Source organism: Megachile rotundata, chromosome 13, assembly GCF_050947335.1.
Source record: "Megachile rotundata isolate GNS110a chromosome 13, iyMegRotu1, whole genome shotgun sequence".
Taxonomy (NCBI): Eukaryota; Metazoa; Arthropoda; class Insecta; order Hymenoptera; family Megachilidae; genus Megachile; species Megachile rotundata.
Genome location: NC_134995.1, coordinates 14,624,487 through 14,647,917, shown reverse-complemented (window position 1 = coordinate 14,647,917; position 23,431 = coordinate 14,624,487). Strand labels below are relative to the sequence as shown.

At 35.1% G+C, this 23,431-nt stretch overlaps 4 protein-coding genes, 2 long non-coding RNA genes and 1 other non-coding gene across 17 annotated transcripts; 4 read left to right on the top strand and 3 right to left on the bottom strand.

Moving 5' to 3' along the window:
• The first annotated feature begins 331 nt into the window (after window positions 1-331).
• Window positions 332-1,334, top strand: mRpS26 (mitochondrial ribosomal protein S26). The gene is made up of 2 exons (XM_003704719.3): window positions 332-777; window positions 847-1,334. Exons 1-2 carry the CDS (start codon window positions 536-538, stop codon window positions 1,259-1,261), a joined length of 657 nt encoding a protein of 218 aa, XP_003704767.1. The 5' UTR covers window positions 332-535; the 3' UTR covers window positions 1,262-1,334.
• Window positions 847-9,013, bottom strand: Med (Smad/Smad4 homolog Medea). Of its 8 annotated transcripts, none has more exons than XM_076538829.1 (12): window positions 8,616-9,013; window positions 8,340-8,545; window positions 8,087-8,235; window positions 7,724-8,003; window positions 7,287-7,541; window positions 6,735-6,875; window positions 6,340-6,498; window positions 6,099-6,272; window positions 5,778-6,032; window positions 5,426-5,707; window positions 5,221-5,351; window positions 847-5,130 (listed from the first exon to the last, which is right to left on the bottom strand). In XM_076538829.1, the coding sequence occupies exons 2-12, from the start codon at window positions 8,404-8,406 to the stop codon at window positions 5,050-5,052; spliced, it is 1,974 nt and encodes a 657-aa protein (XP_076394944.1). In that variant the 5' UTR covers window positions 8,407-8,545; window positions 8,616-9,013; the 3' UTR covers window positions 847-5,049. The 8 variants fall into 8 exon arrangements, with proteins under 8 accessions (XP_076394944.1, XP_012143936.1, XP_012143937.1 ...); XM_012288546.2 differs by having other exon boundaries at window positions 6,340-6,525; window positions 8,616-9,012; XM_012288547.2 differs by having other exon boundaries at window positions 6,340-6,528; window positions 7,287-7,526; window positions 8,616-9,000.
• Window positions 9,014-9,322: 309 nt separating this feature from the next.
• LOC143265634 (uncharacterized) lies at window positions 9,323-13,550 on the bottom strand. The gene is made up of 2 exons (XR_013040273.1): window positions 10,998-13,550; window positions 9,323-10,902 (listed from the first exon to the last, which is right to left on the bottom strand). It is a non-coding gene; the product is annotated as an uncharacterized LOC143265634 (long non-coding RNA).
• TRNAA-CGC (transfer RNA alanine (anticodon CGC)) lies at window positions 9,541-9,612 on the top strand. The gene has a single exon. It is a non-coding gene; the product is annotated as a tRNA-Ala (tRNA).
• Window positions 13,551-13,879: 329 nt separating the features above from the next.
• On the top strand, window positions 13,880-20,440 carry LOC143265632 (uncharacterized). Of its 4 annotated transcripts, XR_013040269.1 has the most exons (3): window positions 13,886-14,662; window positions 17,437-17,497; window positions 20,300-20,413. It is a non-coding gene; the product is annotated as an uncharacterized LOC143265632 (long non-coding RNA). The 4 variants fall into 4 exon arrangements; XR_013040272.1 differs by lacking the exon at window positions 17,437-17,497 and having other exon boundaries at window positions 13,880-14,662; window positions 20,300-20,437; XR_013040271.1 differs by lacking the exon at window positions 17,437-17,497 and having other exon boundaries at window positions 13,894-14,696; window positions 20,300-20,440.
• Window positions 17,608-20,908, bottom strand: Vps51 (vacuolar protein sorting 51). The gene is made up of 10 exons (XM_003704698.3): window positions 20,772-20,908; window positions 20,564-20,698; window positions 20,264-20,485; window positions 19,569-20,164; window positions 19,285-19,498; window positions 18,994-19,218; window positions 18,574-18,905; window positions 18,338-18,515; window positions 18,006-18,118; window positions 17,608-17,948 (listed from the first exon to the last, which is right to left on the bottom strand). Exons 1-10 carry the CDS (start codon window positions 20,850-20,852, stop codon window positions 17,801-17,803), a joined length of 2,244 nt encoding a protein of 747 aa, XP_003704746.2. The 5' UTR covers window positions 20,853-20,908; the 3' UTR covers window positions 17,608-17,800.
• A 486-nt stretch (window positions 20,909-21,394) lies between these two features.
• Window positions 21,395-23,405, top strand: LOC100879855 (uncharacterized). The gene has a single exon (XM_003704717.3). The coding sequence runs from the start codon at window positions 21,395-21,397 to the stop codon at window positions 23,363-23,365; it is 1,971 nt and encodes a 656-aa protein (XP_003704765.1). The 3' UTR covers window positions 23,366-23,405.
• Window positions 23,406-23,431: the final 26 nt, after the last annotated feature.

Genomic DNA, 23,431 nt, shown 5'->3' with positions numbered 1-23,431 from the left:
AATCAAAAGAAAAAAACTGAACCAGTATAGCTTTAAAATTATTATAGGCAACTTCGCTTATGGAATGAATACATTTATGTTTTCAATAAGTTCTTTTAATACATTCGTTTTTGAAAATTTCATTATTAATACAATTGTAAAACTTGTACATTATTTTAATTTATCACATTGAGAATACTTTTTTTCTGGATAAGCGTTGTATGCTTTAAGCAAGTGATGTAACTTTTGATTATTTTAAAAAGAATGCGATAAATTTAAATGTTCGATACCATCACTGAATCGATATTAATTTACGAAATGCTTCATGGATGTCGCTCGATACAAGAAAAGTATCTAGATAAAACAGAAATCTGAAGATACATTTTCTCGTATATATCAATTTGTTCCTAACCTGAAAATAATTTCAATCGCAATTCAGATAGAAAAATGTTCAAAACAATATATTTAAATCATTAGTCTTTCTGTTAATAATAAGTTAAACATCGTACTTTAATCGTGGTAAAATATAAAACTAGAAATATATAAATTTTCAACAATGATGAGATCAATGACAGTAGGATTAAATGTTTTAACAATCCGAAACTTGAATGCTTATGATTGTTTAACATTTAATGGAACTCAAATTCAAAGTGTACGATGGAAGAGAAAACCGATTTGGTTACCAACAGCAAAAAGTAAATTATTTAGAGTACCGCAAAAAAAACACTTACCTGAAGATGAAATGCGTGAACTTAAACGTTTGTTTAATAATTACAGAACACAGTGTAACTCTTTATTGTATGTTATTAATAATACTATTTGTAATATAATTATAGTACATAAGATGACATGATATGTTTGTTTCAGAAAATATTTTCATATAAAATACAGGGATAGTATACAATGTTTAGATACACAGGTTATAGAAAATAATATAAAAAAAGATTTTGAAATGTCCAGTTACATAAATGACAGATGGAATGAACATGTAGCTGCATTACGAGAGCAGAGATTAGCGAAAGAAAGAAAACAACGTAAAGAAGAAATTAGGGAAAAAGTAAAGGCAAAAGAAGAAAGGGAATTGAAACTTCAAGAGTTAATAGATACACAAGTTAAGAAGGCAAAAGAAGAAGCCCCAACATTTATTACTCGCGAAAATATAGATGAAGCTATTGAAAATGCATTAAAAACTATCGTAGATCACAATGCTGCACTTGATCCTAAGGGACGATTTCATAAGAATATTCCTGAAAACTCTGTTTCATCAAATGTAATGAATTAAATAAAAGATATTGTGTAATTACCTATGTCTTGATAAGTAGTTTGATTCAATAAATGTGACAACTTTGCAATTATATTTGTATATTTACTTCATTACTATCAAATTTAATTTAATAAATTGTTCTAATTCACAGAATATGTTTATTGAAAATGATCATATATACTGTAATGTATTTTATAATGTACAATAACAAAAAGTTTGTAAACACATTCATTCAAGTTTGGTAAGCATATACGCTTCACAATATGGTACACAGGGATTAATTATTTTTTAATTCTTCAACCTGTTTCTCCATATTGTTGTACCTTACACACCGTGCAACATAAGTGCACAAATGTTATTTTAACAATCTAATTAATGTATTATCGTCATACAGTTTTACAAACGCACATAAATGTTTTGCGAGTAAAAATTATATAATAGTATTATTTGCCTGCATCGACGATAATCACAGATATTAATTCGTATGATGCTTATTTTTGTAGTATTCACTGAGATATCGTAACTTCAACACCATGAAAATCTATACCTGAATGAGATTGTGTTCGAACGCATGATTAAAATGTTTATACACGATTCTACTTGCATTATGTATTGCGACATATTTGTTAAGAATAATTACTTTTACATTTCATACATATTTTTAACATATTATGGTGTAATCGTATTATCGGAATATCTTTGGTTTAAACATACACAATTTGTTTAGAAAAAGAAAAACGATCGTAATTAGATCATTATGGTTTTATAAGTAAACTTCAAAGTTTAAACATTTCAAATATTCAGATATTTCAGAAAATGAACAAACGCGTTTAATAGAAGTAATATTTTAGTTCAATTATAAAATGTAGAAAAACAGTAGACATCTGTTCTTTTACATGTAATTATCTCAAATTATATGAATAGCAATGTTAATGGTATATTTCTATTCTGATATTTATTGTACGTGTTTGTGTGTATATGTTCCTAAAATTTAAGAACAACTCTTTGAATTTAAAAATCTACAATTAATAACGAAGCTTTGTATGAAAATACAATGCTACGTTTAACACAATCGGCAATGATCAAATAAATATAACAAACTCTTTTACATGATTTAAATATTGAACGGTAAAATTAAGTATTAAAATATTAAATGGTATAAGCATAGACCTTGTCATAGTCACAAAACGAATTGGTAAACTTCTAAGGTAGCAATTTATGCTGTATACATTACTTTGAAAAAAGTGCAAAGGAAAGCAATAATCATGATATTTGTTATTAAATTACCATTGTCATTTTTCGATCGTTAACATAAGTATCGTAGGCATTTCATTACTTTTATAACTATCAACTATGGTATCTTTGACATGAAAAAGAGCTATTGCACTTTGATACTGATTCTAATATATGTATGAAACTATTGTTTGGGGGCATCATTAAAGTATCGTATGAACACGTTAGCAAAACGATTTTCATTGTAAAATTTCTGAGCTTTGGGTTCTATTTCACACGCCTACTTTTTACTTATCTTATACCCTACTTGTGAATGCTACTATTGGTTTTAAATGTATCAGTTTTTTGCAGTGCATCTTATATTCTCATGTAAAATTAATTCAGCTTAATCGTAGATATACAAAATTTGTTTCTAAATCTTGTAAAATCTATTGATGTAGGACGTACTGAAGCACCACAATTTAAACATGTGTTGCATCTGTATTTTATGAACTTGGTAAAAATATAGAATTTATAAAAGTTTTTACTTCCGTTTGTTATTTTATGTGTGGTATGTATGAAAATGATGGCACATGTATTTCTAAAGCGAACTTGGCGATAAGTATGCTTAAACACGACTTTTCCTTTTTATTTGAGCTCTGTATCCTTTGTTTGGTATAAACAAAAAAAATGATAAAACATTGCATCATGTGTTTTATCGTTAAAATACAGATTTTGCAAAAATTTAATTAATAACATTACTCTCCATTTTGTTATTCATTAACAAATGCACATCTTTTTGTTATTATACAACTTTTTTCATTTGTCTTCTTTATCTTCCTTCTTCTTTAAATTGTGTCTTTTAAACGATGTTATTACATTAATTCTTTTTCAACCTTGTGTCTGTCACTCAACATAATACATAACTTTACATAATGAGAATAAAGCATCTCGAAATAACTGAATGCTTACTTAATCAAGAATAACTCAGATTTTTGCTCATAATACATGCTTATATGTACAGAATCCCACTGGCGCTCGTATCAATGAGACTGATCTTGATTAAGTGCAATGTAAGAAATGCAAGGACAACATGAACACAAACAGCTAAATAATCTCTACTTAATGACAACAAAGAAGCAAAAATTCAGAATACTATAATATGCATCAATTAGTAAAAACAAGCAGTAAACTTTTCACTTTACCTAAAAGTAAATAAAGACAACATAATTTCAGTATGCGTACATATACATATGCGCAGATATATATGTATATATATGTATATACGGATAGGTATAAAATTTGGTCAACTTTTTCTCTGTATGATATTATCAAATATAGCATATATATATATAAGAATATTTTGTACGAATATAGAATAATAAAATGGTTGGTAAACAGTAAGTATAATTATTCAACAAGTACTACATGGTAATAGTAGTAACATTGTGGTTGACTGGAGGAGAGATAAGTAAATTAAAATTCGTGTAAAAACATGATCAGTTCTCGTTTGATTTCTAAAAGAACAAGATCGTATCATGTTTTAAGGACTTCATATTTGTCTCGCCTCCAACACCAATACTAATAATTATAATAATACTAACTACAGAATTAATTTATATTCTTACCGAAAAAGTACTGATAAAAAGAACAAAACATATGCGATATCATCGTGAACCCAATATTGCAAGTATGTCATGATTTTTGGTTGTAAAGTATAAAACAGATAACATAGAAGGTTATTCCAACAGCACAATATCAAATTACTGTCAGTATAACCAATGTATCTTTTTAACTATTCAATTGCTCCCATTGATGTTTAACTATGCAAACATCTTTCGTTAACTTTTTCTTCTGATTGTATACCATCATTACTTCTCTGATACTATAGATTTATAGAATGGCTTATACAATATTTATATTAATACTTACATATACTAATCGTTTACTGACAGTACTTTGAAATATACTGTTTTATCAGGAAACCTTCCTACTATGCATAAATATAATCCATTTGTTCACTTGTTATACTCAACATAAACATTGTATTTTATCATTCTTTAAGTAGGATGTATGTCAGTTAAGCTATCTTACAAAGCTAATCTCAAAAAACGAGATTATGACTATTAATGTTTCCGAAAGTATCACGTTTTACCCACGCATTTTGCTGAGCTCATCGAACCATGCCATGAAAATGTATCTTTTCCCTTAAATCAGATATTGGCTGCCTATTAAAATATAAGTCTTTCATCCTACCTTCGCTTTTTCTTTGCAGATCTGCTTCCATCTTTTTAAAAAATAAGTTTTCATAAACAAAAATAATATCTCCTTTGCATGACGTTTGTACGTTGACGGTAATGCAAGGCCGTGGCACACATTATTCCATTCTACGCGCAAATCACGTGTGTAAAATACATAAAAAATTTCAGCGAAAATCTCAATTTGAACTTTATATTCGCATCGTCGTCGTCCAATTCAACACTTTGTATCGTATCTGTGTGTACGCATTTTATATATTTTGCACACTTGACGCAGAATTTGTAGCAATGTGATGTCTTTTTTGTAACATTTGTATTATTCAAAATAAAATAAAATTATTCAATTCCCCGCGGACCATCTATTGGCATAGTATGTAAAACTTCGTCCAGTAACTGAAGAGCTCTGTGTAAGTGTACCTAGATCAAATATACGTATAACTTATTTATTTTTTATTTGTTACAAAAACTAATGATAAAAAATATAAAATTAAATCAAATTGTACGTACCTCTATCCAACACGGAGTTTCTTTTATACTTTGTCGGGGATAGTCGGGACCCCAACCTTTTACAAAACTTAAACGTAAAATACAAAGTCGCCGGAGATCATCTACGCCTATTCCTGCTGCTGCGCTAAGACCTATATTATATCATACAATTAATGAAATATCTATGAAATTATTGTATTGGCAATTAGAAAAACTAATGACAAACTTTTAGTAATAGGTGCTCCATGCGTTAAATGTCCTGCTACAGCAGCAGCTTGGGCTGCAGCTGCAGCTTGAGCAGTAGCAGCCTGTCCTCTCATTTGTTTATGACACTGTCGTAAATCAAAGACCTTAATATATGCAGAAGGATAAATTTTATGTACGGCATCACCGGGTGCACGACCTGCTTCTCTGTCTAAATAGTAAGACTGTACAAAGACACTATGTTCACTTTGGCATCTTAACCAAACATCTCCTTCACCCCTTAAATCTAACACAACTCCCTTTCCTGAAAGATTAATAACTCTATTAACTAAGTGTCGTTGCCAAAAGTGAAGAAAAAGTATAACTAGTTATACCTATATGAAGTCGCGCCTTTTCACTTTGTTCTGTTCTGTGTACATTACTCAATGCACCTAGGCAAAATCTATTACCACCGCTCGGATCAACGTATCCATCGACTGTTACGGTAGGGCAACCACTGCTTACTTTAAATGTTTCTCCTACTTGAGTATCTAATTCGAAATAGCCAACGGAACACCAGTATTCTGGCGCTGGCTGCGTAGAAAGTAAACCACCAATATTTCCACCCACTTCACCTCCATGACCACCCCCTATTGAAAATATAAATGATAAAATTCGTAAAAAAATTCAGTATATTTTTCGTAATATTAACTCACAGAAAGAGGTCGGATGAAGATGCCTATGATCTGGAGGCTGCATGCTTTGTGTATATGTAAGAGTATTAGCCCCAGTCCATTGTGGTGCCCCTGAATTATAAGAAGCTGTGCCCACTGGAAATCCATTTGGATGATGAAGGTGCACAGGTGATACAGGAGAACTTTGACCTTCTCCTAGTAAAAACATTAATTTCCAGTTCAATTCATATTCTGAGCAGTTTTATACAGTAGAACAACATACCTAAGGACGCCGCTAATGCATCGACGGTCGGTGGTTGATTAAGGTCTTGAGGAGGGGTATTAGTTCCATAAAATGTTTCAGTAGATTGTCCCTGAGTAGGACTCAGCATTTGTGCACCATTACCTCCGCCAGATGTACTCAATGACTGCTGTTGGCTACCTACGGTGTGACTCATTGGATGTACTACTGCTGCAAAATTAAACGTAAATCGTACACAATATAGACAACAAAACATTAAATTTCAATTATACTCAAACTCTGTCCATAGTTTCTGAAAGTAATTATATGTAAAATTTCTCTAGATTTTAACAAATTCGGCATAAAGCAACAAAAAGTAACCAGCAAATAGATAAGAAATAATAAAAATGTATGAAAGCATTCTATTATATACGTACGATGATGAATGTTACGTGTTGTAGGATGATGAGGTGTAGGAATCCAGGTTTGCCTGGGGCAATTATTCTCATCCAACTTATTGTGTGGGTTACCATTATTATTCCCACCCCCATTACTGCCAAACACACCCTCACCACTAGCTGTGTCAAACAACAAAAGGAAAAAAGAAAGAATAAAGCTAAAATGAAATTAAACTAGCAATGAAAAGTAATACAGACTAAAGCATTTCTACTTAAAAATTTGCAAGAAAATAATAAAATTTTTTTCTAATATTGCGATAACAAAGCTTTCTTTTATTTGTACTTTTTGGTGCATTGTTTAATATCATAAAATCTTAAATTACATACACATGCCTTTTGTTTAAATAAATCAAAGTACATCTTACATAAAACATTTATCATCCAAATTACAGAAACAGTACAAAAAACATTTTAACATTTTTAAATCACAAATACATCCATTCTTATCAGATAATAAATTATTATCATGATACAAAATTCTTAGAACAAACAATTAAACTTTCTAAGAAATAAGTAAGGAATTTTACTTACTTGGATTAGGCGGTGCTAAGCCTGGTATAAAGCTTTGCTGAGAGGGTTGAGCATTATTGGATGAGGTGGGTTGAGCAGGTGGATGATGTTGAATAGTTTGGTTCATTTCTCCATCAACATCCATTGCGCTTCCTACTGCCCCAGCTGCTGCACTTCCTCCACCACCAACCGAGTATTCATCTTTGACCAATCTACCTGGTCCCACGCCTACTCCCGATTGCAGAGTCAGCCCAGATAGGTCTGTAAAGAACGGGTCTGTGCGGGGAAACCAACCCATTCCATCATACACCAAGGCCACAACAATAAATCATTTACACTTATGGTGCTACAAATGAATTCACAGAAGCTTTGCAAAGAAACAATGTAATGAAAAAATATTGATCAAAGCATATGACGTTTTTATGAAATTAAGCAAAAAAATACATCTCATAACATACCTATGCCAGGAGATACAACTCTTTCATAGTGATATGGATTTACACATACAGAATCACATTTTAAGTCAAAAGCAAATTGGCAGTATTTGACGTGTTTTAATTCGTTCTTGTGTAAATCTGGCCATCTCCAAATTCGTGCATAAATAACATGTGGAAAACCCTTACGACCAGCAACTTGTAGCCTACCATCGAGAGTTCTCTGTATCGTGACACATTTACTGGGATGTGCTCCATTTGTAGTAATAGCTGTTATTAAGCTATCTAATTCATCTCTTTTTTCCTAAAAAATAAAAATATTATTTGTTTTACAGTTTGCAATCGTGTTTCTTCGTGCAACAAATTTGTTCAAAGAGTAGTGCTTACTTTAAGTTTTTTGACCAAAGATTCAATGGCACGTTTGCTAAATCCCTCGCTTTCACCACCTTGACGGTGGCACATGAGCGAATGCACTATACTTAAACAAGCATCCGCACTAGTCGGGGCACTAGGAGCGATTCCTGTCATTTCTCTCACTATACATAGGTATTTATGTTGTATAATAAATAAGTATTAACGGTGTACAAAAGAAATATGAACATTTTGAACATTTACACAAAATAACATTATCAGAACTTACATTCTGGATTAGGTTGCATTGGGGGCGAGGGATACAGATGACCTCCCCCGCCCGCCAATCCAACCATCTCTGTGAAAGCCGTGGCGAATACCGTTCCAATTCTTCGATTGAGACACTATTCTTATCCTTGGCTTCGACGTACTCAAGTTTTTATGATTTACCATCTAACAACGATCTGTTAGCCATGTGTCGCAGACGTGAATTTGCTAAAAGTGTAAAATAGTTAAATAAACTGGAAGTAATCAACTATGAAATATTAATAAACATTGAACAAACCTAATCGGTTGACGAACTAATACAAGTAGATTATACACGAAATAACCTTAATCGAATCGTTTTGTGATGACGTACCGTGAACTGACAGTTACTTCGAGTAGGACGCTGCTAGTTTTTTTCGGAGGTTAGATTGAATCGTTGCGACATCAGTAGAACCTGGTAGAACCGTACTTATCTCTAGTATCTAAACGTACAATTGGCAAAGCGACTAAAGCGCCAAAACTATAACGCGCAAGTTTCAATATTTGCGTCCAGTTGTCTCATCTATTCCTTTTTCTAATATCACTATTTTCCTATCAAATATTTCTTTACATTATCGGCTGACTTTTGATCTATCTTCACTTTCTATCTGCTACTTTGAAAAGTATGCTCATTGATGATGTAATGAAAAACAATACATTAACTGTAACATATCATGCAGCTTAAAAATATTTAACCCTTACCGAGGGTTACAAAATCGAACCAAATTCATTACATCCATCCCCTTCTCCATATGCACTCTGTTTTGATTTGATAGCGCTTGTATGTAATTGAAATATCGTAAACAGTGCATGTAATATATTTCAGCAGATAGTATTAATATTAATGAAATGTATCTTTATTTATTATGTCCCAATCACGATAATGTTTCGAACAAAATATACATATAACATAAATCTCGATTACGTCTATGATGTCAATGCGATAATAAATATAATCATAACAAATTTGTATTTTTATTTAATCGATTTTTATTATTATTTTGTATTTCGTACATATACATTCTTGACCATAATAATACAATGTTTAATTTGCAAGTATAAGACTAATAAAACATACGACTTCGCCTTCTTTAATATACAGTAGAATAAACTTTGAAGTTTTATTTTTATAAAATTATAAATTACACGCTACTTATATCTACTGGAAGAGGTTGTAACCAACTGGGGGTGTAACTCAGTGGTAGAGTGTCTGCTTCGCATGCTGAAAGTCCTGGGTTCAAATCCCAGCTCCTCCAAGCGCATTACTTTTTTTTTCGTGTTTTACAAAGAACAATTTTATACTTTACTATAAACAATTAGTATATCATTTTGTTTGAACAATTTGGGTGATATTTTCATTACACGTAAATAATGATACAACATTATTCGGATATTTCAGTACAAATGTAAATATATGATGCCAGAAGTGGATGTGCGTCCCGACCCATTGATAAGCACTTGAGCAGCAGGAGATATGGCAATTTCTAACCCAACCTAATCACTCCTGCGGCACTAGTACTTAGGAACAGGACAGGATTTATCTTCTATCGATCGCGGTTCATCTTCGCGTTAAGCTTCTACCGACGATCCCCTCTGCATATCACGTTGCCTCGAATCTCTGTAATAAACGAAAATCGCAAAAAATTGATCGTTTAATAATTGTTCACAGAATACGTTCTATATTTAACAATACAAAAAATATTATGTGCGTATTAGTTCTTGCACAATTAAGTCTATTCCCGGTCGTTGAACAATGAACAGCCTTGTTCACGGTTACAGGAGCGTTCATGTATCCAAGCACATATTAATTCCATGAAATATATTATACGGTAGTACGATTGAAGCTGTAACAAATGAAATTATCCCGTAAGAAAATCTTAATGCAACGTAAGTGTGTATGATTTGCTATAATTTAGCACAAGATTAGATAATTGACAGAAGAATACGGTATCCCCATAGATATTGCGTGACACATTCACTGCAAATACGCTATAATCGTTTCACGAAACGGATAGAAGTTTTAAGCTAATTAAATTACACTGTTTATAAAAGTTAACTCGCTACAGAGAGATTCCTATCCGAAACGTGTCTTTCCTACCATTATTCCATTCGTGATATTAAAATTGTACGAATATGATAAAAAGAAAGGAAATAATCGCAGAGCCATTATCAATCGGTACTAATAGTAAAATCTACGTCATAGTTATTAGTCCGGACGTGGTACCGTGTACTATATATCGCGCACACTATAATGACGCGTTGACACACAGTGGTACTCATTGAAGCGACCTCGAGAAGTCATTAAAGTCGCCCACTATTGCAGCCTCTCCGTTCTTTCTTCCCTTGTGTCCTTCTCTCTGAGAAATTTCAGACGTGAAGCAGCGTTACGCTGCGTTGAAACCTGTTGCTTCCGCCCTCGCGATGCTCCGAATCATACAAATTCGATTCCACGAAAAGAATGTTCATGTTTCCAAAGATTTCGGTTATCGCGTTCTCGTTCTCATCGAGGATCACTAGACTTTATTCAGATTCGTTAGTCGGTTTCCCTGCAAAATATAAGAAAAGAAAAATGAATCCTTCAAACGCGGTATCTAATTTTGGCTATTTCCTGGTTATTTCGAGAAAGTACGACGAAACGAACATCATGAATATTAATATCGTGCACGGAAATGCGTGAGCTCGAGATAGAGAGAGGGAGTCTACAATCGAATCTTTGATTTCGTCGGTCTACGTCCCTCCGCATAACGCTTCTCGTTTCATCAAACATCGTATTCATTCGCCAGTGGTCGCAGGTCGATGGACTTTTTCGGATAGATTTCTTCGAAACTTCGATGGTTCACTGAAACATAGAAACCAGCGAATTTTTTCTTCGCAGATCGCCGAGCGAAGAGAACGAACGCCGATCGTTGCAGAAGCATCGAGTTAAAAATGCAAATCCACCGTAAGCTAAAGAGGATTATTAGAAGATGTGGCGGGTCTTGCAGATTCAGCTGGACGCGTGGCCCTCTTCTTCTGCCACGCATCTTGCACGCACAATGCGCGCGCGCGTTCGTTCGCTCCGTTTTTTCGTCGTTCGACGTACGAGTGGAAAAAAGTACGTCGAAAGGAAAGCGAAAGATAAAACGAATACGTAACAAGATCGGAAGAAAGGAGCAAAGAATTCCAGAAAGGGGGAAGTCGTGAACCGTTCGAGGGGGAGAAGGGTGTGCGGAGATAGAGGGGGCAGTAGACCAATTAACGTTAATTTCTGTTAATGTCGGCTCCCTCTGGCTGTTCGTGAAATAGCTCGTCAACTTATTAGGCAACGATGCGCGAATTGTGGGTGGATGACAGAACGGAACGAAAAAGGGAATTCGCAGAAGTGTTCGAGGGTTCGCAATAAAAAATATGCGATTAGAGTTCACGACGAGAAACAATATTTTGACAAATTTTGTTCAGCATGCGGTTGGTAAAAAATCTCGCGGTGCCAGGAAAAACTCCGAGCTGTCGCGACCGAAACCGTTGTTCTATTTTAAGAGCAGCGAATCTTTCGTATCAAGATGAGGATACAGTTTACGATTTTTCCGTAACCGTCCCGATAGACACGATTTTTCGCTTATGAATATTGCGTCATTCTCGACGATAGCAAAGACCTAGATAGAGAAGATGCAACGAACAACAGGAAGCTGCGAATAAGCTCTTTGGTTCTCGGCAACGTTACCGTTTCCGCTTTGAACCTACACGTTCAAAGTTCTCGCGTCGATAGGTCTATTCCGTCGATGCTACTTCGATTCTAGGATCTTCGACTTTCTTCGGACAAGCGTTCTCTCATGTTTCTATACACTATCGTTCGCGCTGGGGTCAAGAAGTCGCAAAGATAAAGGCGAACCATATACCGGGTGCCTTTATGTTTTCGGACCAATATTCGATACAAAAGTCATTTGGAACGTGTTGGTACATTTTCCTTCTTTTTTTATGTCTCGAAACTTCGATCTGTTTGTCAAGCGTCAAGTTAGAACGATACTTCTGCGAAGTTACATGTGCGGTCGCATGCGATCTCGTTTCAAATGTAAACCGAGTATGAAAAAACATACGCAAGTATGTAGTTGGAATCAATCGAGTTTTGAGGGGCACGCAATAGGCTATGTATCTTCGCGGGCGAAAGAAAACCGAGCCACGAGAGGATCGTGTATCCGTGTTAGGATCATGCAGACCGTTTTCTATCGAACAATCGAAAGAGGATAGAAATCTGACCGATCGTCGATGAGAATTGCCGCGAGATCGACAAATGTTTCTCGTAAAATGTATTAATAATGAAATCCGTTTATCGGAGGTGACTCCAGTGGTTACGAATTTATCTTGTTTGCGTGATCGCGAACGTATTTATGAGCAAAATAAAACGAAGGATCCTTTATATTATTCTCTATGTTATTCTTCTCGTTTTTAACGAGGAAGCGTTACGGGACCAATTACTGAAAACTGTACGTGTTATTAGATTCCTGCACGATGTTTAACGTCGAAAAGTAATCGTGTCGAGCATGACCGAACAATCGAAGGAAATCTCATGACCTTTAGCTTCTATTCAACGTTACTGGTCATTGATACGTTCTTCCGTCGTTATTAATGTAATAACACGATGCATTCGGTTCTTCGGAATCGTTAGGATCTCTTCCAATGACTTCCGAACACTGCACTGATTTTATTTCGATTCGATTTCGAAGAGCGCAAAACGATTTAGAGTTCGATCGATCAATGAAAAGTCTTTGACGGAAACGCACGGTAATCACAAGAAACATGATCTCGAACGGGTGAAATACGAAACGTCACTAGGAATGAATGAGTTTTACCATACGTACGAAACGTACGTTGAAAAATAGGTGTTCCCGCTCAAAACCCTTTTTCCACGTGCCTCCTGCGCGTTCCCGCACAAATCTTCTTTATAATTTAACAAATTGCCGTTCGTCTAACTTGATCCAACAATTTCAAACGTTTACGACATGTTTGCGGCGCGGCGTTAGGCGAGGATAAATCGAAAAACCTGATCTATGCACTGAACGATCTCGTCGAAACCGGCAAAAATCGCGGGTAAACTCGTACCGAATGGACGTTTCTTCTCACGCGAGTCGTTTGTTTCAAGAGTTACGTTTGTTTGGGAAAAAAAGAAACACGCGCACTACACATGCGACACGACAGCGGACCGACGACTGAGCGATAAACTGTTCTTGATTGGCTTAATATAGTCGGACGAGCGCTGTAATTGGCCGCTCCTTGCCGCGCGGGAAATGATTGGTCAATTTAATCCTAGAAGCACGGTGCATTAAGCATTCAACCAGCGTTCAGTACCTATTAACGGTTCGCAAGAGAGGCACTGCCACTGCCACCGCCATCGTTTTCTGTGCTGTGTGACGGTACACCCAGTCACGGTGGTGGTGTACATGCTTCCTTCTTTCTTTATCGTCTTCTGCATACTATGGCCTCCAAATCTCTCCTCCCCTGACTAACCTCGCCATCCTCTCTTTTTTTCTCTCTTGCCATCGTTCCAAATCAATTTACCAATTGAAATCAGTGCCGGACAGTGAAGAATCGCGTCACTGAATGGTCGGCCAACCGACGGGCAATATGCGTCTCCCCTGTGCCTGCCTTCCATCGCTCGTTATCAAACCATTCACCGACTGACCAAATCCTTATTGCCTCGCTTTCGCGCCCCATTTGAATCGCGCGGCTGACGACACAACCGTCCGCTACATTCTCTCTATTGACAGTGCTTTTCAACCGATTCAATAAGCCCGCCGTATCGAGATACGATTCGAAACCGAACTGCGCATGAGCAGAAATGCCAATCTAACGTGGAACGAGATCTCGATACTCGACATTCTATCAGATACGATCACTACTAATATTCGAATATGCCGAAGGAAGTATTTCGAGATATTTCAAGCACAATCGATTATATCGAATCGTTCTGTCAAATTTCATTTTCGCAATTGCGATTGTTACAACGGTTTTTCGGGAAGTACGAGTATATGTCGAATAATTTTATTAATAATAAAGTAGTACAAAGATAAATTAACAGTAACGTTTAAATATATGCCTAAAATTAAAACGAATATTAACATAACATTTTTACGAAATTTAATAAATGTGTTTCTTGAACGACTTTGATTCGACGCCCGTGGTACATCGATTGAGAATCGTGGGTTCGAACGATGAAGCGTCCATGATGCTGATTGATTCAAGAGATGCTCTTCCAATTCAGTGTGTATTGCAAAGAAGTAGAGAAATATGTTCCCAAAGTTGCAAGGATTACCGAGAAGGACCTTCTGATCGGTCAGTACATCTTCGAGTTCTTTTTCAACGCTCTGTGAGTACTAAATTTAATACTAAAACCGTTACCTGACGTATCGAAATATCGAACGAATACAATTGATCCCTTTTGATCGCGCCTTTAAACCACCGTCGTCGTTACGCGTCTGTATGAAAAGTAATCGTGCCGAGGTGAATTACTGGATCATCACCTACGGCACTACTACTTATCAGACAAATCGGCAAATTAAAGTGGATAGACAATTTTTCTTCCGTTCTTCGATCCTTGGCATTTGCTCGCTGACTGCGTTGCACGAAATCCAGACCCGAATTATATATGTCGGAATGGGACTAAAGTTCAAATTTTCCTAGTCATTAGTCATGCGACATTTCTTATCGCTTTTCATGGTTACTTTCCCTTCCGACTTATAACCGAAATCGTGACCTAAGAAACGTACTTGTTCTAAATAAATAAGTCATTCGTTAATAGAGTAGCTGTTCAGTTTACCGATGTTCCGCGAGACACCTGTTGAGAAGATAGTTTAATTTGTGAACGTAGCAACGAGCGCGTTATTTTCCCGCCCATTATTACGGTCACAAATCGAAATATCTTCGTTGATTCGAATTATCTTTCTGTAAATGAAGTAGTTGTACTTTTATATCTTTCGTGTTATAATTACGCACGATGTATTATTTTAAAACTTCTATTATTTTCGAAAATGGATTATAAAAATTTACGAAGTTATATTCTACGTACCTTGACCCGCCGTTATGTTCTTCCAAACATTAAACAGTATCGTTTATCTTAAATCAACCGTAAACAGCATAAACGAAGAATTCAAATAAGTCTATCTGTGAAAATAATTGGTTATCTGGGTGAATCATCGTCGAAGTTTTTCGAAGTTGTCGTTTTTCCATGCGCATGTTTCTCGACCGTCAAACGTCGAGGCTAGAAATTCGTTGAGTAAATAATTGGTCGAAGGGCCGTGAGCTGGTTCGCCCGTGCAAATTGACGAAGAATGACGGTAGTCATACATGTATAGAGAGTTTAATGGAGGAAAAGGACAACTCGCCGATTGTATGCGATCCATGTGCCCCTATGGCACCGAATGCGTTGCGTGCTGCAGCACCAACCGCGCCATAGGAATAGTTCGGTCATTTCGTGATAATCGTCGCACGGAGCCTGCACGGATAGATTCACGCTCAATTTTCTCATGCGGGTCCATTTTACCGATTTAAAACGACCGAAGCCACGCGCCTCGTACGTACCTTTTTATTAGTATACAATCCCTGTGTTACGTGGCCTTTTTCCATCAGCGGCGATCTATTGTGCACCGATTAGAACGGCCACTTTCGATCAGTCTCGTCTGAACGAAACGTCAATCGATTTCCCGTTCTTCATTTTTCTCCTTCAACTCTCAGAATACCCTTGCCATGAGAAATTCACGTTTCTTAAAAACAATATATTATAAATAAACAATCTGTAATATTTAATACAAAGTATGCAAACTTCCTTTCTTGATTATAACGAGCTTTTACAAGTTGAATCTATGATCATATTTAAAGATCATCGCATATGTTATTCGCGAAGAACACACTGGCACTTTCAGTTGTTACAAATAGCACTCACCCGTTGTACGAACGATACCTCGTTTCGTATTTTATTTCGGAAAGGTGTTTTTACTTTTGGTACACGAGTGATCCACGATTTCGTTACTCGTCAACATCTATACGGCAGCGGTTTAAGTCAAAATGAGCATGTCGTTGGAAATCCAGCTCGTAGAATACAGAGGCCACACGTGCACAGGTGTTTTTCGAGATCACGTGTGCCACAGATGCCTTCAGCAACGATGTAGCTGTTCATGTCACAAAGAATATATATTGGACTCATTTTAGGTCTACATAGAAGCTTACGGTTCTCATGCTATTTCGGTTTCGTGGCTCAAATGTAGACTATATTAGTTTAACAATGGCTCTTCCTTGTTATACAAATATTTTGCTAATAACGATCGAGGTAAATGTAAATGTAAACTTCGCTAAAGTTCACGTCTGGAGTGAAATTTAGCGAATTTTCCTTAGATTTCCAAGGAAAATTCATGATTGAACGAGGGAATAGCCCCGGTCGAGCAATTTAGAAGAGTTTATTAAATTGGGTAGAATGCTGTGCGTAGGCCTACGCCGGATACTCGGAGAATGAATCTCATCCAACGAGAGGAAGTTCGAATTAACTCGAGCCACTGCCAAGGGGGTACGACCGAACCCCGTATACCATAAACTCTTGTCCCATTTATTCTTTGCACATTTGTGCGTCACGTATATACAAGAATCGATCTAACATCGGTTCAGTTTTTTCGACATTCTCCGATTTAAACTCAAATGCAATTTAAATGCATTGGGTCCTTTAAAAAAATTATAACGAAATTCAATAATTATTTCAATAATTGTTCCAAGATTTTTGTACCATTTGCTCTTCTCTAATGAAAAACGTCATTCGACTCCTAAATAATTAGAATCCATATGTGTATTCTAATTATTTCAGATATTACACACGATACTTTGAGCGCTTTACTATTCTAATGGTACGTGACTCAACAAACGTATTGTGATTTGCATGAAAATTTTTATTCAAGACCATGGCAATTATTCAAGAACAGAAATAATACAATCGACCAAATTTGGCGAGATAATGGCGTTCGAAAGTACAGAATGTAGAAGAGAATTAAGACGTATTAGAATCATTTGACCCTGCTTCTTTATAGCTTACTAAGAGTTTGATGAGTTTATTTTATCCAAGATAGGTGGGGAGGGCAAAGGAAAGGAGACGAAAGATCGCATCGATGAAGAAGGAAGGACAGGAAAGTATGTCGTTTATCGTGTTACTTGAGTTGGTAGTACTTTGACACTGTGGTTCAGCCCTATAGTGTTCGATCTACGTGGGCGATCATGCGAATCAACGATTAGTCTAGAGATAGATTTCGTAGAAAATTTATTTATGGAATGTACAATATCGATAACGAAATATTCGCACGATAAAACCTAGAAGAATGTACAGGATAATCTATATCGTAGATTACAATAATATTTCAATTAATATTCAATAAATACCTTTAATCTTTACACGTAATAATACTAAAGACTGTACAACATATAAATATAATATTACTACGTCATTCGCATATTTAACATTGATAATGGTTCGCTATTCGCCCTTTCGCAAATAATATCCACGACGCTCGGCTCCATTAAAACTGGTTCTAAACATCTATGTACAGCGCTTCCAAGTATTTCATCCAGTAAAAAATGAACAACGCTGCGAACAAAATTTCGTGTTAGATTCTAATTTCAAAAAATATTTGTATAAACTTACTTTTCGTCCGAGACGAATCTCCATAAATACAGCTGCAAGTAATGGGTGTCGACCTGAATTTGTTGCAAACCGTATTTGCTGAATGTTCTTAATCTGACGCATTCCAAAAAAGTCTATGAACAAAGAAAACGAATCTTTATTGTTAGTTTCGAGCCAAGTGTTGATTCTTGATAGTGATAAATGAACCAAGTATGTTGCGTAGTATGCAGTGGACGAAGAATAAAGGTATCTTCACGATGCAAAGTGGATAATGACTGTGCTATTTTATCATTGTAACTGCTCGAACAGCACCTGTTTCTATTACGGTACCGTATCTGCTAAAAGTATTTTACCTTTAAACTGATCTTGATGATCCCGGTTAAAATAGAGGCTTTGTTAAATTGAACCGACGAAAATATCTCTATACGTTCGGAAAATAGTTTGTGGATATTCGTCATCAAGGAAGAATCAATATGACTGGGCGTGTACGATGACCAGTTGGATCTGTAGTGATGTCTCGAGACACTCACGCTAAAACAAACAAAAAGTTTACCGAAACTATTACTCACTGCGTAAAGATAATTCGTACCTATGCGTTTTCCTACTGCTATCGCTGCTTCTGTCAACCTGCCCGTCCGAATCGTCGTACAAAGCAGCGACTTGCGTGTCAATTTTTGTTATATCTTCTACGACCCTCTTCATCACGGATCTGACTGTTCTTGGTTCGATCGTGTGTAACCAATCCCTTGTCTCCACCGATATTCTTAACATTTGTGATACCGCCAAACCTTGAATACGTACATAATGATTCAGTAGATTTTGTGCTGCTTCTTGAAACTTCTCGCATATCTCTGAGTCAGTGGTTACGTTCCCAGCCGATGTATATTGATCAATGTTAAATAAATCATTGGTGGTAGTAAGCTGTAATTAAACAATTTAAAAATATATATTTCATTCAAGTATATACCTTTTGAATTCTGTACTCGAAAGGTTAAGATATTTATCTTACCAAATATTTGACATTATTCTCCTTGTATTCGATACACATTTTGCTTAATAACAGCAGTAGAGTAGGTGGAAATTTTGGAATGTCGGATCCAGAACAGAATCCACTCGCGGTAGCCATTAAATGATGTAGAAATCCAACCACTAGACCTTCTCTAACTTCATCCACGCAAAAGTTTTGTAGAAATTGTGTTTTTAAGTTAAACGATAAGTCGGGTTGCAAGAATACCTGAAGTAATATTTGGTGTTAAATGATTAAGATTTTAAGTGAAAACGTTAAGGATAATGAACGAACCAATAGGTCTTGTAAAATTCCTTTAACTTTCTCGATAGAAGGCATGATAAGTAACGCCTGAAGTTCGGCTAAACTTCCATCTTCATCTTGAGAAACTTTAGTCGCTAATATTTGTCTTACTTTAACGAGTGCTTCGTTTAGATGAGACTTTAAATTATCCAAGTGATTGCGACATTGTTTTCTACCCGCGGTAACAACAATGTCCGTACCTATTCTAGTAAATAAGAATATGAATTTTAGCGTATGTCCACCAATTTGTTAATTTCGTTGAAAAGTGTTATTACCTTGCAAAGTCTGTTTCTTTGCACAGCATGTTCATAGCCTGCAGCCTTCTGTGAAATTTATCCAATGCTCGCACTAATACTGCTGTATCAGCTACATTTTCTACTCTTTTCCCAACAAGATCAAAATACTTTTTCATATTTCTCATAATAAAACTGTTTAAACGTGCAATGGCTTTTGTGTCAAAATCGTCCGTGAACTGGTTATCTTCTGTTGGAGGTCTATTTATGAACATATCGTTGTAAGATGCAACAATAAGGCATAAATCACTAAGAAATCCAGAACTGGCCATATCCACAAATTCTATAATATCATTTTCACACATATCTTTCAGAATGTCTAACTGTTCTGTCAGTCTTCCATCTGCATGGGTTAAAAATTCTGCACATAAAGAATCGGCTGGTTCCTTTAATTGCAGTAAAAGATCTACATTTTCAGCTAAAGATTTAGTTGATGCATCTCGCTTGTGAAACTGCATCCTGAGCCTTGACTTCAGTTCCTCCAAAATATCTTCACAATCCTTTTGTATTCCTTGAAAGGAAGGCATATTGCCATATTGATTTAATACTCTTTGTGCATGAATGTAATCCTGCACTGCCTAATAAAAGTTAGAAACAGATAAGTACCTTATACATCTATGATTTACTGTATGAATTAAATTAAACATTTAAATTAATAATACAAAATGTACAATAACCTGTCTATAATTTTCTTCGTTCATTTTATCTTTCAGATTGCTAGGCAGTTTGAAGAGAAATTGCAGCTTTTTCAAGAGAGCATGAACCGAAGATAACTTGGAAATTTGTTGTCTTGTTCCTTGCAATGTTGATGAAATTTGCTCCGAGAAAGAAGTAATACTATCCATATTTTTTGCCAACAGATCCATACTTTCCTCCATTTCTTTAAAATCAGTCTTCATCTGAATGGCAAATAAATTTTTATATGTGTTGTAAAATTATAATAAATTAATTACTATGCTTGTATAAATTTAACTGACCTTTCTAATTGTATCCGTGGCAGATATAAACTTATTGTAATTTTCATACACTAATGTTTGCATGTCAGAATGCAATGTTTGAGTATTTTTTATAATTTCTGTTTTATGATCCATAATCTGTTTCAGTGTACATTCCTGTAAAAGATATAACATTGTCTTCTGCAGTCAAGTATTACAGAATATTATAAAAATAGAAGAGTAAACTTACTTTTAATAATTTTTGAAAATACATGTCAGGATTAAAATGTTGTCCATTGATATCGTACGGATTATTAGAATTTTCTGCCATTTCTTGTACCTTTCTATTGCAATTAAACTATTTTGACAGCAAAAGATTTTTTTTTAGAATAGTAGGTTAGTGTACTGCCAAGTTGAGAATATAAAAGACGCTGTAAAAGTACAGTAACATAACCTTTCACGAACTTTCAGAAAAATGCAACAAGTGTAACAAAAGTGTAAAGAAAGTGACTTTTTAACTTTTGCTTATAAAGATACAGTGTCTTAAAGTAAATGTTGATTTGTTAAACTTTCTTAATATTACTGCACTTCATGAAAACCCTTAACATATAAGATTTATGCAGAATCGAAAAAAGAATGAAGGGGTTATTGTACCTTATCGTTGAATCTTATTATTCAAACATCATAAAGTTACATCGCATACAGAAAGATTATGAAAAAATAATTTAACTCCAATTATCTAAAAACTGCATTGAATAATACAAGCAGAAAAGAACCTCTGATTTGAAATTAAGGTTTTCTAGAAAATTATATGGCCACAATATGAGATGGTTTATTTGACGAAAGTATAGAAATAGAAATTAAGTAAAAAAAATGCCACATCCGTGTGTCGTATGTGGACGTTCGCGTATGAATCCAAATAACAGAGAAGAAGAATATATGTTTTTTGGATTTCCCGTTAATGACGAACCTCGATGCAGAAAGTGGCTTGAATTTTGTTGTCGCGAAGATTTATATAAACTTACGAAAAAACAATTACTTCAACGAATGGTTTGTTCGAAGCATTTCGAACAAAAAGATTTTGTAAACGAATATCTCGATAGATTAAATTGTACCGCAGTACCTTCTATTTATGATCCTACACAAAGTTTATATAACATAACCTGTGTATTATGCGGTTGTTCTCGTCGAGATCCTCCAGCTTCGGATTATAATGGTATAACTTTCCATCATTTTCCTGGCGAAGAATTTCGATGTCTAAAATGGCTCGACTTTGTTGGTGTAGATTCATATTACAGATTGACAAGAAAAGAAATTTTATTTTGTTATATTTGTTCAAAACATTTTGACCGTACCCAATTTATGCCTGGATATAAAAGCAGACTGGTAGACAATGCTGTTCCTAATATTCGTGATCCCGATGAATTGGATGAATCTGAGCAATATGTTATGGAATTTGTGTCCGAAACAAAATTATATAACTCACCAGAGAAACACAAGAAATTAGACCCTTTACCAGCTGCGGTGTTGGAAAGTCAAGCTTGCGCTGCTTGTGGTAGATCAAGATCTGATCCAAGAAACAAAATAGAGAGATACAAATTCCATCCATTTCCTGCATATGAAATTGGAAGATGTTTGAGATGGTGTCAGTTTTTAGGTAGAGAGGATTTATTGAAAATGTCTCCGAATCAAATAAGAAAATTAGTACTGTGTTCAAAACATTTTCAAACAGGACAAAACTTTCATAAAATAGGACCATGTGATGCAGTTCCAACTATAAAGGATATATCACAGTTGAATTCCTCTAATTCAACAGAGCAGATGGAAGAGGAACAAGATGCATCTGAGGAATCTAACTGTACTAATTCTAATAAAGGGATTAAGAAACAAGGTTTCTCGAGACCCCTAGTATCTAGTAAAAAACCAAAGGTAGATAATAAGCCTACTCCTCTTGCAAAAAAGCGTGGGAAATCTAAAAGGCCAACGCTTATTAACATTCCAAGGCCAGATCCTAATAATATTGAAAATCGTGTGATAAGAAAATTACCACTTCCTCCTACTTCGAATTGGAAAATCCAATTTACAGATCAGCTCCAACCCATAACAATAGCAAATAATATTACATCAAATATTACAAATAATATTCAAGGTAACATAAAGAAAGTGATCTTACCATTTACTGGTGACATATCAAACTTAGGTGCTCCTATTCCAGTACATAGTTTATCTAGCATTCCTCCAGGTTTATTAATTAAGATAGATCTTCCTGATCAAGAACAACAAAAGACAGGGAAAGTTAACAAGAAGCAAACTAGAACTAAAATTACACATACTTCTACTAATTCTAATGAAGTTGAGTCAAAGCAACAAATATGGATGAAAAATAGTCCAACATCTGTTACGTTACCAGTAATAAAACAGATCAAACAAGATACAGATAAAAATTTTGTTGAGTTTCTGCCAATGTCTCCAGAAGAGACAGAGAATAAAATGATTTCTGAAGAATTAGAAGTACACGAAGAAGTCATTTTACCACATACATTAGAAGTGTTGGATGAAGAAGAAGAGGAAGAAGCGGAGGTAGAAGAAGAAGAGGAGGAAGAAAATGTAAAAGAAACTCAATTTTATGGTGAATTTGAAGAAGTAGAATGTTTGTCCCCAAAGGAAGAAAAACCTGTACTACGTAAAAAAGTTTCAGGGACAATGCGTAGAACAATTTTTCCAATTAGAAGTGAAGTTAAATATTTTTTACGTAAACTTGCACCTCATATGCATAGACTTCCTAGAAAAGCTAGAGCACAGATAAAACTTTCAATCGTTAATATGGTCATTGATCATTTGTAAATGTACTGAGATGCAAATAAACAATAAATTTTTAAGAGTATATAGTTATACATAAATACTACGGAT

Coding starts and splice junctions, on each gene's coding strand:
- Vps51 (XM_003704698.3), bottom strand. CDS start 20,852: ATGGCAGAAAATTCTAATAATCCGTACGATATCAATGGACAACATTTT. Junction 18,516..18,573: donor AGCAGTAGGAAAACGCATAG/GTACGAATTATC, acceptor TGTTTGTTTTAG/CGTGAGTGTCTCGAGACATC. Junction 17,949..18,005: donor AGATTCGTCTCGGACGAAAA/GTAAGTTTATAC, acceptor TTTTGTTCGCAG/CGTTGTTCATTTTTTACTGG.
- mRpS26 (XM_003704719.3), top strand. CDS start 536: ATGATGAGATCAATGACAGTAGGATTAAATGTTTTAACAATCCGAAAC. Junction 778..846: donor ACACAGTGTAACTCTTTATT/GTATGTTATTAA, acceptor TGTTTGTTTCAG/AAAATATTTTCATATAAAAT.
- Med (XM_003704718.3), bottom strand. CDS start 8,406: ATGGTTGGATTGGCGGGCGGGGGAGGTCATCTGTATCCCTCGCCCCCA. Junction 6,876..7,286: donor CTTAGCACCGCCTAATCCAA/GTAAGTAAAATT, acceptor TGTTTGACACAG/CTAGTGGTGAGGGTGTGTTT. Junction 5,131..5,220: donor AAACTCCGTGTTGGATAGAG/GTACGTACAATT, acceptor TATTTGATCTAG/GTACACTTACACAGAGCTCT.
- LOC100879855 (XM_003704717.3), top strand. CDS start 21,395: ATGCCACATCCGTGTGTCGTATGTGGACGTTCGCGTATGAATCCAAAT.